General features: G+C 42.5%; 2 protein-coding genes across 2 annotated transcripts in view; one reads left to right on the top strand and one right to left on the bottom strand.

Moving 5' to 3' along the window:
- The first annotated feature begins 292 nt into the window (after positions 1-292).
- Positions 293-2,905, top strand: LOC148523481 (uncharacterized). The gene is made up of 2 exons (XM_088473136.1): positions 293-1,133; positions 2,047-2,905. The coding sequence occupies exons 1-2, from the start codon at positions 741-743 to the stop codon at positions 2,134-2,136; spliced, it is 483 nt and encodes a 160-aa protein (XP_088329262.1). The 5' UTR covers positions 293-740; the 3' UTR covers positions 2,137-2,905.
- A 5,985-nt stretch (positions 2,906-8,890) lies between these two features.
- RNF41 (ring finger protein 41) overlaps positions 8,891-18,190 on the bottom strand; it is an 80,830-nt gene continuing 71,530 nt past the window's right edge. Inside the window, exon 6 of the mRNA XM_088473048.1 lies at positions 8,891-13,101. Coding sequence (XP_088329174.1) covers positions 12,750-13,101 — 352 coding nt within the window. The 3' untranslated portion in view covers positions 8,891-12,749. The remainder of the gene's footprint in view (positions 13,102-18,190) is intronic.

Raw genomic sequence — 18,190 nt, 5'->3', positions numbered from 1 at the left:
GCGGAATTTGACTGACAGAAGCCTGGACACGCCCCATCGGCATCTTGTGCAGCATCGGGTATGGAGCAAGACAATCACACTTTGGGAGCCTGCACACTGAAGTCTTGTTTTGTTGGATATTTGGTGAGTATTTGTACAGTTTAAATGCAACCACACTGACCACCAATATGTGCTCCCCACTGCCCACCAATGTGTACCCCCAGGTAATAAATGCATGACCCAGCCACCGCCTGCCGTATTGAGGCAGGTGGTGGCTGGGTCATGCATTAAGCTCCCCCACTGCCCACCAATGTATATAATACATTAAAAAAATAAATAAACAAACACGTATTTTACAAAGAATCACCATACATTACATTTAAATACACACATTATTTAAAGATGGGGGTCTTCTACCTTTCGGTCTCCAGCTGTTGTGGAACTACAGATCCCAGGATGACCTGCCACCCACGTTTGAAACTGTTTTTAGGGCATCCTGGTATCTGTAGTTCTACCACAACAATAGGCCCAAAGGTTGAAAACCCATACTGTCAAACACAGAAAAACATTATATTACCAAGCAATAAACACATAACATTCCTGTAAAAGAAAACATGATTAGAATACCATAACAAACCTTTAAAAAAACCTGTAAAAAAGAAAATATTAAACCATTAAAAATGTGAACTATAACAACATTACATTTAACAAAACTATATACACAAATATTTAAATGTCCTTTTTTTTCTTATTCATAGATAATGTCCATGGATTCTGAACGTGAATTCGTTACAGGATTCATTGAAATCCTGCACTCGAAAGACTGTCTGTGGAAGATCAGTTCTCAGAAGTACCACAATAAGTCGCACAAGTTGGCCGCACTAGAGGAACTTTTGGTGTATACGAAAAAATACATATCTGATGCAGACCTGAAAACTGTACGGCAAAAGATTCAAAATCTCAGGACAGTGTACAGCAAAGAAAAAAAGAAGGTGGATGACTCCAAAAAATCAGGAGCGGCTACAGATGAAATATATACTCCTGTGCTGTGGTACTACCAAATGATGTCATTCATCAGTGAACAAGAGCCTCAAAGGGAATCAATCATCTTGATGTCTGAGCGAGAGGGAGATGAGGAGGTTGCAGAAGTCTTGGTAAGTAGTGACACAGTTTAAACCAAAATCCTTAATGTTTTTGTTGTTAAATCCCAAATGTCCAATTTAGTCAGTAGTTCACAGACAGTCCTCCTGCCATGGTACAGCACCTGGTCCATTGAAATAGGTCATGTACTCCTCCCTCACTTCTTTGGCACGTGCGGTGGACGTTGTTGTAGTTGGTGGTGCAGACACAGATGTCAAATGTTCAATGTCCTCCAGGAGTCCTACATCTTCTGGTCTAGCTGGGACTGCTCCTCGTTGAGATTTTCTTCGCAGAAAGTTGTGCAGCACACAGCACGCCATCACGACCCAGTCTATCTTCTCCACATGTAGATTGATGGTGGTGTGGAAAATGCGGAAGCGGTTGCTCATTATTCCAAACGCATTTTCCACAATGCGCCGTGCCCGGGATAGACGGTAGTTGTATATCCTTTTCTCTCTGGTCAGGCCCCTGTGTACAAATGGCTTCATCACCTGTTCATGTAATGCAAAAGCCTCGTCTGCAACGAAAACGTAATTTAGGCCGTGCTTTGTCTGGTCCAGTGAGGGCAGGTTGAGGGTTTTGTTGGCGAGTCTCTGGTAGAAAGCAGTCTTTTTGAAGGACCCACCATCCGAAGCACGCCCATTCTTGCCGACATCCACAAACAGAAATTCGTAGTTGGCATTCACCACTGCCATGAGAACGATGCTGAAGAATCCTTTGTAGTTGTATGATCCGGTGTTGGCAGGTGGGTTGATGCGGATGTGTTTCCCATCAATGGCTCCTCCGCAGTTAGGGAAATTCCAACGTTGTTCAAAATCTTCTGCGATGCTAGTCCACTCCTCCACGGTGTTAGGAAACTGTAAAAATAAAAAAAATATTATAGTCATGTTTTAACCCCTTTTTTTACTATCTTTTTTCCCTATATAGACTCCCACCCAAGACCCTGATTTAGCATCCACACTGGACCTCAGTCTGCTCAGTGGTGACAGTGATCCGAAGAATAGCACACAAGTGTAAATCAACTTCCACCTGGACCCTCATCTTCTCAACAACCCCAAAAAAAAAAAAACAAGGAAGAAAGCAGAATCTTACTGAACGTGATCACCATTTTTTACAAAACGCAGAACGGCTGCTGCAGAAACCCCCAGATGCAATAGATGATTTCACAGCTCATGTGAAGAGCACATTGAGAAATCTGGATACAGATATCCAAAGAAATTTTTTAAGGTTAAACTACGACCTGTTGAGTCGCTGTATGAGCAAAAATATCTCAAATTCTACATACATTGCAGATCCAATGCTATTTTCCCCTGCCCCAAATAGGTATGTCCACCCCCCCCCCCCCTGCCCGGTTAGATATTACTCCCCCACCAAGCACCAGCACCACCTTGTATAATGCTCTGCTGGATGCAGCAGATGAGTCGCCCCAATATATAGAGATGTAAATTTTGTCTTGCTTTTAATGTCACCAAATTGTATGAATTCTAATAGGTGCTTGCTGCATGGGATAGGGGGTGGTGATGACGCCATTTGGACAAGGTCACTACGCACATGGCACAAGTACACATTACTGGAAGCCGGGGCCACAATGTGTACTTGTGCCATATGTGTATTGGCCTGTTCAAACTGGCGTCTGACCCACCCTATCACATACAGTCGGCTACCTATTGGGATTCATAAAATTTGGTGATAATGTTCTTTTGTGAACTTGTTACAAAAAAAAGTATATTGCACAGTTTAGTGCACACTTTCAGTTGCCTGCAGGTCAGTGCACATTGTACTAAAAGAAGGCAATTTTTTGCTTTATGTTGAGTAAAAAATAAAAATACAAAGTTTTCTTTGCACAAGAAACCAATGTGTGGTGTTTTTTTTTTAACTTACCTTGCAATACTGGTACTGTAGCACTTTTACGATGGCTTTGCAGGTCTCCGGAATGACGACGCCCAAGGACTGAGGTGAGATGAGTGTCCCAAACTTCAGGTCTTCCAGTGACCTTCCTGTAGCCAGGGACCTTAGGGTAGCCACCAGTCTGTCTTCAGCAGGGATTGCCCTCCGCCACCTTGTGTCCTGTCTCTGGATGTGGGGGGTCACCAGATGCAGAAATTCTTGGAAGCTAGTGTCATCCATGCGCAGGTAGTTCCGATAGTCGTCCGGGTTGTTCTCCTTGATCTCCATCAGCAGGGACATGTGAGAGCGGGTATCCCTTTGTAGCAGCCACTCCTTGGTCCAGCAAGCTCTCATCCTTCTTCGCTGGGCCCTCTTCCTAATCTCCCGGACCCCAGCTTCAGCGACCAACACTCCATACCAATAGGGATGTATCAGTACAGAATTCAGGAACAGGATAGAATGCAGGTAGGTAGCACACACTTGCAGGTAGAATAAACTTTGTAAAAGGCAAGCCAAATACAAAGAGCACAGTAGCAATGTACAGGATTCAGCAGGAATACACCTAGCCTCATCTAGTAGCAGAGCAGAATGTACACAGAGTTTAAAGGGTGCCTGCTTTTTATACTCCCTAGATAGCCCCTCCCATTGTTATGGCTATTTAAATTTCCCACCAATAGTCAAGAGCCTGTTTTTTTTTTTTTTTACTCACGATTTGTTATGGCCAATCTCACGATGCGTACGATCCGATAGATCGTAACACAGATTGGGTGTCTTTTTTCCAAAATAGTGATCACGACGGCAAGGGAGCTGCCGTGAAAGTTCATGAGGAAATTGGCCATAAAATCGTATCGTGAGGACATCGGTATGTGTGTGGGCACCTTAAGTTACCAGTACATACACATGGATAGCCTTAAAACCTGACCTAGAAGAATGCCTTAAGGACAGAGTACAGTGTTACTCCTCTTTCCACTCATTGGGGCAATGCTGAATAGCCCCGGGAAGGAGCTCCTGGAGCTATTCAATTCACTGCGCAGCTAGCCTAACTAAAGGATTCCTTCTCATATCCTCCTGAGGGTACGAGCAGAAATCAAACTAGTGTCGGGTGCAATGCTGCTTTTCAGCTTAGTGCGGTGCCAATAGCCTTGCAGTCGGCACTTTGGTCTGAGAATGCCGGTTAGCATGACTAAACACCCAGCTTTAGTCGCACTAACCGGCATTCTCCGACTAAAGTGGCTATAGTCGGCATTAACAGCACTGTGAATTTAATAGCTCCGGGAATTTCTTCCCGGGGCTATTCAGCATTGTGTTGAATTGAATCGCTCCCTTTGTCTTCTAGTGACTTTGTAATATGAATAGTTTGCTTAACAGAAATGTGTAGGAAATATTGGGGCTGCCAGAGAGTACGAAGGCATGTGCTCAAAAATGGGTGTGGCCTCTCCGGAAATGCTGTACACACAAGCCACACCCATTTTATTTGTCACGTTGGGGGGCATACCCCATCCCTTTCTCCAATGAATATATACGCCAGGCGCATACATACAGGAGCTATTCAGTACTTGCTCTGCTAAGCAGAGCAGCAGATGAGAGGGGACCTCCTAACCTCCCACCATAGGACACTGCGGCCCACAGGTGGGGCAGCAAGACAGTAGCCCAAAAACAAAAAATTGGGATGGTTGAGCGTTATGGTTTACTACTTTGCAAAGATCATCTACTTTCATCTGTGATATGAGCCCATGAGATCAGTACTGCTCTTATGGCATGTACCCTCAATTATTCTGGCAGCTAACATCCTTACCTTTTATACCTTTGTGAGATAACTTATCTAATTCATCTTGCAGGTGTGATTTTGCAATGAACTATTCATGAAGTGGATCTTCAGGCAATACAAGAGAATATCGGTATGTCCCACATCCTTTGCTCTAGAAAAGTATATTCAATTTCCTCTAATCAGATGCAATGAACACAAATTTTCTTCCACTGTATTACTTGGTTCTGGACAAAAAGCCACAAGCACAATTTCTTGGTTGACATGAAACTGGAAGACCACTTTAGAAATTGTTTTCAGTATTACTTTATTATTAACAGTTTTTTATATTACGATACGCGTTATAGAGTATATTTCAGTCATCCACATCCATCAGGGATGCCAAGGATTTTGAAAAGAATATCTACTAGTTACACCTGAGAAGAAAAAACCCATAATACTAAATGTAATCTTAAAAAAGTGTAGATTTTCCACAAAATATTGTATTTTTTTTTTTTTTATTAAAATACTCTACATCACAAGTGAAAACTCAATAGCAACAAACCAGCCACCTTTGGATGAAGATCTAATAAACAAGACCATCTTTATTATAAGAGTGCTGGATTACAGAGGTAACCCATGTGAAAATTGTCTGCTTGGTTGCCTGCCAACCTCTGTTAACTGTTAATAACTGACTGCAGATATGAGAAGGCACTGACTGCTTTCACAAGTTGGAACAAGTCACTGATATCAAAGGACACCCTGAATTAGTTTGTTATATGGCACGTGTTACCGATATCATGTATTGTATTTTGACGGACTTGACTTAAGGATGGACATTGAGATTCTTAAAATTTAGAATCGGATGGAAAGTGCCAGCCATCTTTAGTACCAGAAAAAAAAAAAATGAAATGAAAACCAGACTGATCAATTGGAATTTTTTTTAAACCCTGGATTCTTTGCATATATTACCATTTAAAAAAATAAATGCAGCTTTAAATCCCAGTGCTAAAACACTGATTGATAAATAAACCCCCTAATACTGTAAGCTGAGTAACAATGCCTGATGCTTAAGCTATTTCTGGAGGAAGGCCGGTGTTTTGTTTTTTTTTCTTCAAAAAACCTTCTTGGAGATGCTTCCCACTTTTAGAATGTAGCCCTAATTCAAAATTCTGCTCAGCTAGATGGCTGTGGTGGAATTGAACCACAATGCCCATCATGTTGTGCTGTGGCTTTTGTGGTCTGCCACTTACCAGACCAAGCTTGTCCTTCCTTTCTCTGTAATCCATGAGAAGTAGGGAACAGACCTCTTTGATATGGGCCTCTCGCTGTAAGGTTATCTACCGTAGATGGGGATTCCAATTTTTCTAGATTCACCAGAGTAGCTAACAGGAAGAAAAATTGCAAGGGATCTTACATAATTTTTTTTTTTTTTTTTTTTAAATCTTGCCTTGTCCACATCTCTGCCAAGGAGTTGTTATATTGGGAGGCTGGTGGAAAACAAACCACTTGTCTCTTTGTTCTCTAAACGATACCTCAGAATACTCAGGTCCCTTCACAGTCTGAATCTTAGAGAGTCTGACATCTCTTATTAAATACTCAAGTCCCTGTTTTTTAGAAGAACCTTCATTATTAAAAAAAAAAGTTTCCTCCAAATATGAATTGTGAGGAACTTCTCCTTCCTTCTCAGGAAATATTCCAAAATTGGGAAGATTCAGAATGTGAAATAAGGCAGAACTATAGTGTAAGTAAACTCTGTACTGAATTAGCTGAAAATTGGACTTGTGTATTAATTCAACCAATGATCAAATTGAACTGATAATTGGGTTCAATTAGACTAGACACAGTCAGACTCAATTACTGGCAGCCCTGTTGAATCTAAACATTGCTTAAATAGAACCTTCCAACAATGTGCAGTGTTCAAGGAGAAAGACAGCCAACATGGTGTTTGAACATGAACTGGTTCTGGTGGCAATTTTAACAAAAACAAAAAGGACACTGACACCTTACGATGGGACTGAAGTATCTGAACTTGACTTGTTCCAAATACTGTCACTTAAGGCTCTGCTGAGCCCCAATGCCAATATAATATGACTGCTCTTCAGAAACTTCACTCTGCTCCAGTCAGGGGGGAAAGGAGTTTGAAACAAACAACAGTAGCACCATTATAAAAGATTTTAGTGTTGCTGCATAGTTATTTACCATTGCTGGCAGCAGCCACCACATGGGTCCTTGGCCACAATTTATGGCAGTAGTGACTAGGGATAAATTCCAGACTCTAATGGTAGTTAACCATCAATATTTGTTTCCTGAATGGTGAGGATTTTTTCTATTTGATTCTTGGTAAACTCTCATTGCTTCAGTCACTTACCTCCTTTCCAATCTTTTTTTTTTTCCCCATTGTTCCCCATTATTATCCAAGCACTCTCATCAAGTAAGTTATTGATGGCTAAACCATGCCATTGCAAGTCATATTGCAATGGTGGCATCGCCGCAACTATTCAATTGTGACCATCCCTAGTAGACTGGCAATGAATAGGTATCACACCTGGAAGAGATGCTGCAAAGATCCTCAGACCTGTTCATATATTGCTTGACAGCCACCTGCAAAGATTATTTAAAAAAAAAATATATATATTTTTATATATATATATATATATATATATATATATATATATATATATATATATATATATATACACATACACACACATACACATACATACAGACATATATATATATACACACAAAAAACAACAACGTAACAAAGTTGCTTTAGGAAGCAGTACCACGAATCTTCCTGCTCCCAGAACACAGGTAAAAACAGCGGTTTCCCATCTGGAAGATATAGGCAAAGGAGAGAAGACCACTAATATTTTCCTTAGTGTCCAAGCTCCTACTCACACCTCTATGTCCATTGTTTCCATGTTCCCTAGTACTTAATATCCCAATAAGCAGTGATGAGGTCCAAAGGCCCTTGATCCAAATTAGTTCCTGAGCTTTTTATTCTGTGGGATGATGTTGCTAAGACACTGTGGGGTAGGTTTAATAAAACTTCTAAAACAGACAAGTGGTGATATTGCCAAGAGCAACCAGATTCTAGCTATCATTTCTCCATTGAATTCTAGAGAATGATGTACAGAATTTGATTGGTTACTAGGTGTAACATCACCACTTATCTGTTTTAGTAAATCTACCCCTGGAATATATGCCTCACTAAGGTAGTCTTACATGAGGGCTTTTAGAATTCTAATTAATGTACAGATCACCTGTGATCTGAAAAAAATTGAGCTTTGTCAGACAGTAAATATGGCATCTACTTACATCAAACTGTGTATTATAGACATTCACTCCTAGTTGGATTTAGCACCTGCTCTTTTTGTCCACAAGTCTGAATTACCCTTAAAGCTTTATCAGGGACCAACATACAATATTGAGACACTACCAAATCTACTGTGGTTTGGATACCTGCCTCCCGCAAACTGAATTGGGACCCAATTTCCTGCAAGTCATCATTCTTCACTAAATTCCGCTTATGGATTTACCTGATAAGTCATGGACTGAAAGATGGAGGTGCTTGGGGAGATTCTCTTTGGAGGGAAGGGATAAAAATATCTTCTTGAGAAGATATTTTAAGGCCTCTATGCATTTATCAGTATGCAAATAATGCTTCAGGAGGCACGTTATGGTAAAAATGGCATCTTGCCCAGCCACCACAACTTGGGAATTTTCAAAATCCAGATTGACATTCAACTGAGCATGTTTTTTTTTTTAGGTCTTTCTTTGGATTGGTTTATTGGCATTATCCATGTGTGTCAGGTAAGAGGAAAAGGCAAAACTGGGGCTATAATGAGAAAGCTCTTCTACCTTACAGCCAAGCCAGCGAGAGTAGCTGTTATGCACACCCAATCACATGTGGATAGGACAGCTCATCCTACATCTTATTTATGTCCAATGCAACGTAGCACAAAGTGATAGACAGAGAGGGCACTATATAGCTTTTACGGTTGTATGCGTAAGTAGTGTTTTTTTTGTTTTTTTTTAAATATCTAACATTGTAAATGTATATTCACAAACAAATCTCAATATACAAACCACCACAATTTTCTTAGAAAGTTTATTATTCATCCATTTGCCTGGAAAAATATGTACTTTTTTATTTTTAAAGTGGACTCTAACAGTATGTCAAATGTATGAGAACATAATGCCTAAGCATACATTTCTAAAGCTTTTGTTTTTTCATAAAAATCAATCGTAAGTCAAAATGCCACACTGCAATACATAATAATCAAAGCTGCACAAGTATTGCACAATTTAACACAGCTGCTTAAAAGTGGATTCCAGTAGAAGCTGTAGTGCGTTTTCAGTTCTGCAGCCCAAAAAAGGTAAAAGAAAAAGAAATACACTGACAAATTAGAAAAGAGAAAAATAAAAAATACAGGCAATAAAAGCAGTGTACATTGAGTGGATAGAGGGAAAGATAACAAAACAAATAAAAAAAAATAAATAAAAAAATATATATGAACAGCCCAGACTTGCATATGTAGAGATTTTAAAATCAATGATAATTGCCTTCCAAAAGGAACCACTTTCCAAAACATGAGCTGAACTTTTACTGTATGTACATACTGAGAATGCATGCATAAAGAAAAAAATGCTAAAGGAACAAAGACTGACAACGAAGTGGATTTCAGACAGCTCGGCGCACACACACACACAGCCCAACCATCATCAAATACTGTTTGAGGTCTTAACCCGGGTACACAATCAGGTGATATATTGGTCGATGCAGATTGGAATGATATATTCTCCATATCGCTCACTGTGTGCCCTCAATCATGCATTCACATGTATCGTCAGCGACGTTGTCCCATCTGATAGGCTGCACGTGACTGGGACAACGTAGTTGACGACAGCATGCAGGCTGAAAGGGTATATAATGAAGTCATACACCGGATCATGCAATGTGTCCAGCAATCTATGGGAAAAAAATTAAATAATAGGCCAACTCTTAAAAAAGAAAAAAAAAGAAAAAATATATACATGTAATTGGTTCAATTTGCTATTAAATGTTGTTATCTGCAACACAGCATTTACATGCACATTGATAATTTTTTTGTTTTTGCCTGAACCTAGCATATACTGTATTTAGTGCCATCTCCCAGAATAGACTATTTACTAAACTACTTCAAGTATAAAATTATCACATGAAAACAAAATACAATTTTGGTAAAGATCAAACTTAAAAGCATTCCTGAATCCCGCAATGGTAGCGAATGAGGAGAGTGTTAAAAAAAAAAAAAAAAAAGGCGGTTGGGGGAGGAGTTTTGTCCATAGGACAATTTTACACTCCAAATGCAAGTATATTTTCCATTGAATACCACTTTTCAAGATATCTACTGAACTGTACGGCACGGGCAAAATTGAACAAGAGACATATGTAATATGGAAGTAACCACTAGGAAATGATACATATTTTTGTAGTCACAGCCATGCAACATATATCATGCTTTCCATGTGTATATCATACCCAGCATAGCACAGAGATCACCAAATCCCTTGCCATTAATATTTATGCAGCAATACACTCATGTTGCTTTTGCTTGCAAAAAGTACATTTGTATGGACTATACACAAAACAGAAGGCAGCAGGAGGGGTTTATCTAGGGGAGAAAATTCAGCAAAGAGGCAGAAGAAAAGATTGCTACTGTGCATGACCCTCCCACATCCCTCAGCCCACTAGGTAATAAGCAATTAATGCACAGTGGCTCACTTTTCTAGACATGGCCTGACTGCAATGCTTAGGACTTTAATTATACCAAAATATAAACTATGGCGCCAGCCCCTCCACTCCCACACAAAACAAAAAAAGACAAATATAGGATAGGGTTAGTATGCGATTTTGAGGTTACCGGGGCTGTAAAATAGCTGTACCTCCATGCATTTGATACAGATATAATGCAAATATACATGAAACAATTGGACATATATGCAAACAAGTGGGAGCACAATGCAGTGCAAATTCAGTTTTAAATACAACTAAACTTCACTAATAAATCGTAAAAAAATGTATAAGCTTCCCAACATCTGAATAAATATTGTGGCTAATCCGCAATGCTCAGCAGACTACAAAGAGAAATATCCAAAAGACCTGTAATGCTTGTATGGAATTACTACTACTGAATCTAAAGAAAACGCACGTACCAGCATGTAGTAATACTCCACTGGGTGCTGTGGGCATTTTAAATAGTCTATCTTGGCACAAAACACAGATACTAAGTAAGTCTTATGTAAAGAGATGTCACGAGCACACTGCAAACATAGATCACAGGAGAGAAATTTTGATAAATTTTAATTGTGCACTAGACATTGCTTTAACTTGGAAGTGAAATATAAAAAAGGTGAGCTGAGGTAACAAGAAAAAAAATATATATAAAAACAGTTTATGTATATTAAAAACAGACAAAGGAACTATACAGCAAGATCAAAGAAACATACATACAAAGATACTGTAGCACAAATACTAAACATGACATTGAAACAAAAACATATAAAGCTTTCACAAAATCAATGAGTAAATAAACAGACACATGGTCTTGGAGCATGGTGGAGACACAGATATGTTCTGCATTAACTTCAAGTTTTAGTCTTAGTAATTTTAGTAATAGTAAAATAAAAATCGTTAAATGTCCTGGTGCCTATTAAAGGGAGCCTGTTGCATCTCAAACTCTTATGGGGAACATGTTTTACATGCAAATTGTCTAATCAAAATGTATTTATGGTTTTCATCAGTCAGCATTCATTGAATTATATTTTGGGGATTAGGTGATGGATAGAGATATTGAAAAAATAACCTTTTCTTTCGTCACAGAAATAGGCCTCAAGTTTGACATCCTTACCTCATCTAAAAATTAACAAAGGGAGAAAAAAAATAGGGAATCCCACACTATATATACACATACATAAAAATGCTACAAGGAGAAAAAACAAAAATCAAGACAGAGCATTGCGATTAAGAATAGTGCTGTACACAAGCCCATTGCCAGAAAATAATACACAAAATACTTGTTTCCTGAACACATTCTTCATACATAAGGCTGAAAACAAATGACATTTCAATGTGTGCACCACATAGTGCATGCATCCCTGTGTAAAAGAAAAAAAACAAAACATCTCCACAAATCTCACAACATAGCATGTGCTCCAATAAACATACACAAGTAACCTATTGCATTCATTCAATGTATGTTTAGAGTATCAACAATGAAGAACTGACTGCAGTGTGGTACCCTTATTCCACATCGAAGACTAGAAAATGCATAAAAGAATGAATGTCTGGCTTTTTCTCTAATGGCTGCATTATCTGCTGCATATTGCTGCTATTTTCCTGTGACATCAGCCAAAACAAACTGATCTGAAACTAGTGTCAAGTGATAGAGGGATTTAAAAAAATATCTACTTTTATTTTTCTAGCCTGCTAGCACAAAAGTCTCCTGCACAATCAGAGTCCCAGGTGGTCTGCACAAGTTCAGCATATAACCTGCAGCAGATACCAGTGATGCGTGCCTTTGCACCCCCCCATCGAAAATGCCCATAGTTCTGTCACAATGCCCCTTCTTCATAGTGCATAGCTTTGCCTCCAATCTTTGCATTTTGCCAAGTTGTTGAAGTTTGTTTTGCTCCTGATGGGCGAATACAATCACATTAAGCGGAGGGAAGGAAATGTACATGGACTTGGATGGGATTGGTTCAGGTTGGTAGCTTGGCCGTAATGCACTGTGAAGGACACCAACAATTCAAAGACGGCTTGGTCGATAAAGTATCTTCATTACAAAAATCAACAATGGCAAACCAACACCCATCACTCGACTAGTAGGTACCAGTTGGTGAAGTTGGTGTCTGGAGACATTAGATTGTAAGCCTAGGGTAGGACACCATGCCTCCTAAACAGGATGGAGCATATGAAGAAGCAAAAAAAGATATATTCATCTGTTTGAATTTAAATTTCTTCAACACCATGAGCAAAAATCATCACCAGGCCTGGCTCCAGTACCATGTCCTCTCCCATGTGTTGGTTCTCGCAGGCCATCACAACTACAGCCTGCTTTCCCGGAATGCGCTTTGCCACGTAGTTCTCATAATAGCGTCTGTTCATCTGTCTTGTCTCAAGTGTAGCCAGGCCCTGTGGCCAGTTGCGTTCATGGGCATTCTCTATCAGCTCGTTCACTATAGATGCTGGGCAGCCACTTTCCACTAGTGATCGCTTGATGACAGCTTGTAATACAGCATCTGGTGTTGAGATCATTCCACCCCAGCGGGTCACACGTGCTGGTTGTAAGGAGTTTACCCACCTGTATAATAGAAGATGGAAGAAAAATGAATACAAAATTCCTCACAGTATCAAGTAGCAGGCAACTCTAAGCCAAAAATAGGTGCTACTAAATTGCTTTTATTCCCAACTATTGGCTCATTTTTACAAAACCCCAATAACTGGGAGGATTTAACATGTCATAATTGGGACAGGTTAGACTTATGAACTTGTGTCTTTCGCTACCTTAAAAAATAAAAATCTAAAAATTTTCTTGTGCTTCACATTTTATCTTTTTTATTTTTTAACATTTGTTTGGATATTTCTTTATAATGCATAATTAATACCAATCCACAAAATAAGTTACATTATTTTAAACAATGGATAAATGTCACTTGTCTAGTGACAAATGTTAAGGGAAAATTACAATTTGACGCTCATTGTATACTGAAAACAGGGTCAAGAGTGTGAAAATATATATATAGCGGAAAGGCAGCGGCACTCACAGGTCTTGAATAGAAATAATCAAATAATCACACCAACTAAGGGAATGTTCGCTCAACGTTGCAGTTGCTCAGACTTTTATCAAGAACAGTGAACAAACGTTCCCTTAGTTGGTGTGACTTTCTATTCAAGACCCGTGAAAAATAAAATATAATATAAATATATATTCCAATAATCCGGCACTCATTTGCTGTAGTGCAACTTCGTGTGCTCGTGCTATGTGATGTACAATGCTGGTCCTGAATAACACAAGTCCATGCACGGCACTACTGATGAAAAAGGTTTTTATATTGAGGGCAGTTTAGTACATCCAATAATTTCACAACATAATAGCAACGTTTCTGGATCCCTCCAGACCCTGTCCTCAAGCTGCTGTGGTAGTAGCAATAATGTACAATATAGCAGTGACTGTTAAACTGCTGTGGTAGTAACAATAATGTACAATATGAGGACGAGGTCCAGAAACGTTGCTATTATGCGATATGAGATATGGAGATATGGTAAGAACTTACCTTTGTTATCTCTATTTCTACGAAGTCCATATGGTTCCACAGGATACCTTGGGGTATAGGTGAGGAAGTCAGGCATCGGGCACCATAGAGTTAAGCTTTTCAGCCTCCCAGGATGCACTAGGGTCCCCTCCTATACCCCGCCCCCGAGCCAAGGAATCTCAGTTACGTACCAAGCCATAGGCCGGAGGAGAAGGAAGAGAGAGAAGAAAGATCTGGACACACACAAGAATCACATTCTCACCAGAGGGAGACGGAAAAACCGGTGACCAGAGTAAAGCCCATCTGCAGCACAGGTGCGACAGGGCGGGAGTCCTGTGGAACCCTATGGACTTCGTAGAAAGAGAGATAACAAAGGTAAGTTCTTACCATATCTCATATTTTCTTCATCAGGGTCCATAGGGTATCCACAGGATACCTTGGGGATATCCCAAAGCAGTATCCTTCAAGGGTGGGGACGCTCCTGTGCTGAAAGGAGAATCCGCCGCCCGAAGGAAGCATCCTGAGAGGCAAAGGTGTCACACGCGTAATACCTCACAAAGGTATGGACAGAGGACCACGTGGCAGCCTTGCAGATCTGGACTGCCGAGGCACCACGTCGAGCTGCCCACGAAGGACCCACAGACCTAGTGGAATGAGCCCTCACAGAGGATGGAACCGGAAGGCCTTCATGAAGATAAGCTTCTGAAATTGCCATACGAATCCAACCCGCCAAAGTTTGCTTTGAAGCAGGCCAACCCTTTTTACGGAAGCCATAGAAGACAAACAAGGCGTCCGACTACCTAAAAGAAGAATTGCGGTCAACATAAATCCTTAAGGCCCGCACAACGTCCAAAGTGGCCTCACCCACTGAAAGATCAGGTGAGTTAAAAGCCGGCACAATGATTTCCTCGTTGATATGGAAACGTGAAACAACTTTGGGAAGAAATTCAGGACGAGTGCGCAGCACTGCCCTGTTCCTATGAAAAATCAGGAAAGAGGGGCTCTCTCCTGTAGACCCCAAGTCAGAAACACGTCTGGCCGAAGCAATGGCCAGAAGGAAAATTGTTTTAGCTGTCAGCCATTTAAGGTCCACTGAGCCCAGTGGTTTAAACAGCGGTCCCTGGAGAGCCCTCAGGACCACAGCTAAATCCCAAGGCGCCACCGGTGGAACAAAAGGCGGCTGAATTAGAAGAACACCTTGCATAAAGGTGCGCACATCAGGGATTGCAGCAATCCTACAATGGAACCAGACTGACAGGGCAGACACCTGCTCCTTCAGAGAAGCAAGGCGAAGCCCATGGTCTAGTCCCGCCTGTAGGAAAGCTAACACTCTAGACAGACGGAACTCCCGAGGGGCATAACCTCTCGGTCGACACCACTGGAAGAACGTATGCCACACACGATGGTATATCCTTGCAGAAGATGGTTTCCGAGCTCTTAGCATAGTGCGTACTACAGAGCTGGAAAACCCCCTGGACCTTAACATGGCCGTCTCAACAGCCACGTCGTCAAAGACAGCGGAGTCAGGTCCGGGTGAAGACAAGGACCCTGTGACAGCAGGTCCGGTCGTAGCGGCAACCGCAGAGGAATGTCCACGGACAGACTCTGAAGGTCTGAGAACCAGTGCCGCCTGGGCCACGCGGGAGCCATCAACAGGAGCGTCCCTCCTTCCTGTTTGAATTTCCGGATTACCCGTGGAAGAAGGGAAAATGGAGGAAAGAGATAAGCAAACCGGAATGTCCAATGGACGGACAGAGCATCCACCAGAGACGCCTTTTCGTCTCTTGTTCGAGACCCGTATATCGGCAACTTGTTGTTGTGCCGTGACGCCATGAGTTCTATCTCTGGAAGACCCCACCTGTCCACCAGAAGTTGAAAGACGTCCTGGTGCAGAGACCACTCCCCCGGATGAACGTCCTGGCGACTGAGAAAGTCCGCCTCCCAGTTGAGGACTCCCGGGATGAATACTGCTGATATGACCGGGAGATTGCACTCTGCCCAGACCAGGATGTGGGACACCTCTACGAGTGCCGCCCGACTTCGGGTTCCTCCTTGCCGATTTATGTAGGCCACGGTGGTGGCGTTGTCCGACTGGACCTGCACGGGGTGACCTTGTAGAACCCTATGTGCCTGCTGGAGAGCATTGAAAACTGCGCGGAGTTCCAAGATGTTTATTGGAAGCTCCTTTTCCGCCTGAGTCCATCTGCCCTGGAACAAGTGTGGACCCGTGACAGCTCCCCAGCCCCGAAGGCTGGCGTCCGTTGTCAACAGGACCCAGTTTGCCACCCAGAATGGATGACCCTTGTTGAGGTGGGTCGTCTGCAACCACCAGGCTAGGGACAGGCGAACCTTCGGAGTGAGCACCATCGTCTGGGACTTTAGACTCTGAGGCAGTCCATTCCATTTGGACAGGATCAATTGCTGCAGAGGTCTGGAGTGAAACTGGGCATATTCCACCATGTCGAATACTGACACCATGAAGCCCAGTAACCTCATCGCCGAGTGCAGAGACACTCAGCGACTCTGCAGACAACTGCACACCCTCAACTGTAAGACAGAGATCTTTTCCCCCGTCACAAAGATCCTCTGCTGTCTGGAGTCCAATAAGGCTCCGAGGTGTAGAATCCTCTGAGACGGGATCAGGGTGGACTTTTGCCAGTTTATTAACCAGCCGTGACGTTGCAGTACTGCAATCGTCAGGTCCAAGTGGCGTAGAAGGAGCTCTGGAGATCCTGCTACCAACAGAAGATCGTCTAGGTACGGTAACATGCGGACTCCCTGCAGCCGCAGGTAAGCCGCCATGACCGCCATGATCTTGGTGAACACTCGTGGTGCTGTCACAAGGTCAAAAAGGTAACGCCGGGAACTGGAAGTGATCGTTGCGGATTGCAAACCTGAGGAACTGTTGATGGCGTAAAAGAATAGGGACATGCAGGTAAGCGTCCTGTATGTCCAATGACACCATGTAATCCCCAGGTTCCAGCGCCAGAATGATGGACCGTAGGGTCTCCATCCGAAACCGCGGCACCCGCAAGGACTTGTTGAGGGCCTTGAGGTTGAGAATCAGACGGTTCGACCCATTGGGCTTCTGCACCAAAAAGAGATTGGAATAGAAACCCTGGCCCCTCTGGGAGAATGGAACAGGCACTATAACTCTAGCCTGGAGCATAGTGTGCAAAACCTTCCACGGCTTTGTTCCGTTCTAATGGAAGGCCCGTGGTGAAGAATCGGGATGGGGGCCTGTGCAGAAAGGAGAGGGCATACCCGTGAGAAACCACCTCGTGAACCCAATTGTCTGTCGTGGTTATCGACCAACACTGGGCAAACTGCAGCAGGCGGCCTCCCACTTTGGGATCCCCCAAAGGGAGGCCCGGACCGTCAGGCTGCAGGTTTGTCATCTGACTTAGGGGCCGGATGTCTGGTATTCCAGGCCTGTTTCTTGGGCTTAGCCGATTTTTTGGAGCCAGTCGGGAAAAAGACTGCTTTAGGCCTACCCTGGGCCCTGTAAGGCCGAAAGGACGACGTACCCGAAATGGAAGGGACCGCAGCAGACGGGAGACATGCAGATTTGGCTTCTGCCAGCGTGGCTACAATTTTGGCCAGATCCGGACCAAATAGGACTTCTCCATTAAAAGGCAAAGCTTCCAAGCCCTTTTTGGAATCAGCGTCCGCATTCCAAGATCGCAACCATAAGGTGCGACGAGCAGCAACAGCTGCCGAAGAAATCAGAGATGTGAGGGTACTGATATCCAAGGCCGCTTCATTGATGTAAGTGGTCGAATCCCGGAGATTGCCTACCAACTCGGCCTGTTCAGCCGAACAGTCGAAATCCAAAGACGCCTCCAAACTATCAGCCCAGTACTCCATAGCTCTGGCTACCCAACATACGGCCATAGCCGGTCTGGATGCCCCCCCCCCGCGAGGGAATAAATGGACTTTAGGCAGATCTCCACCGTGCGGTCCGTAGCATCCTTCAAGGAGGGCATGGGCAATGTGGCACTTCGGACTAGGTGAGTCACATGAGAATCCACCTGTGGAGGGGATTCCCACTTAGAAAAATAATTGTCCGCAAACGGATAAGCCACCGCTAAGCGCCTCTGAGGCCGATACCGTTTACCAGGGTGTTTCCACGGCTCC

This window comes from Taudactylus pleione, unplaced genomic scaffold, assembly GCF_031769625.1.
Source record: "Taudactylus pleione unplaced genomic scaffold, aTauple2 ptg000130l, whole genome shotgun sequence".
NCBI classification, from domain to species: Eukaryota; Metazoa; Chordata; class Amphibia; order Anura; family Myobatrachidae; genus Taudactylus; species Taudactylus pleione.
Note: the sequence above shows the minus strand (reverse complement) of the source record. Positions and strands in the feature narration are given on the sequence as shown.

What these genes read in the sequence shown, in the direction of transcription:
- LOC148523481 (XM_088473136.1), top strand. Translation starts at nt 741, where the DNA reads ATGTCCATGGATTCTGAACGTGAATTCGTTACAGGATTCATTGAAATC. An exon ending in AGGAGGTTGCAGAAGTCTTG is followed by an intron (nt 1,134 to 2,046) that starts GTAAGTAGTGAC and finishes TTCCCTATATAG; the next exon opens with ACTCCCACCCAAGACCCTGA.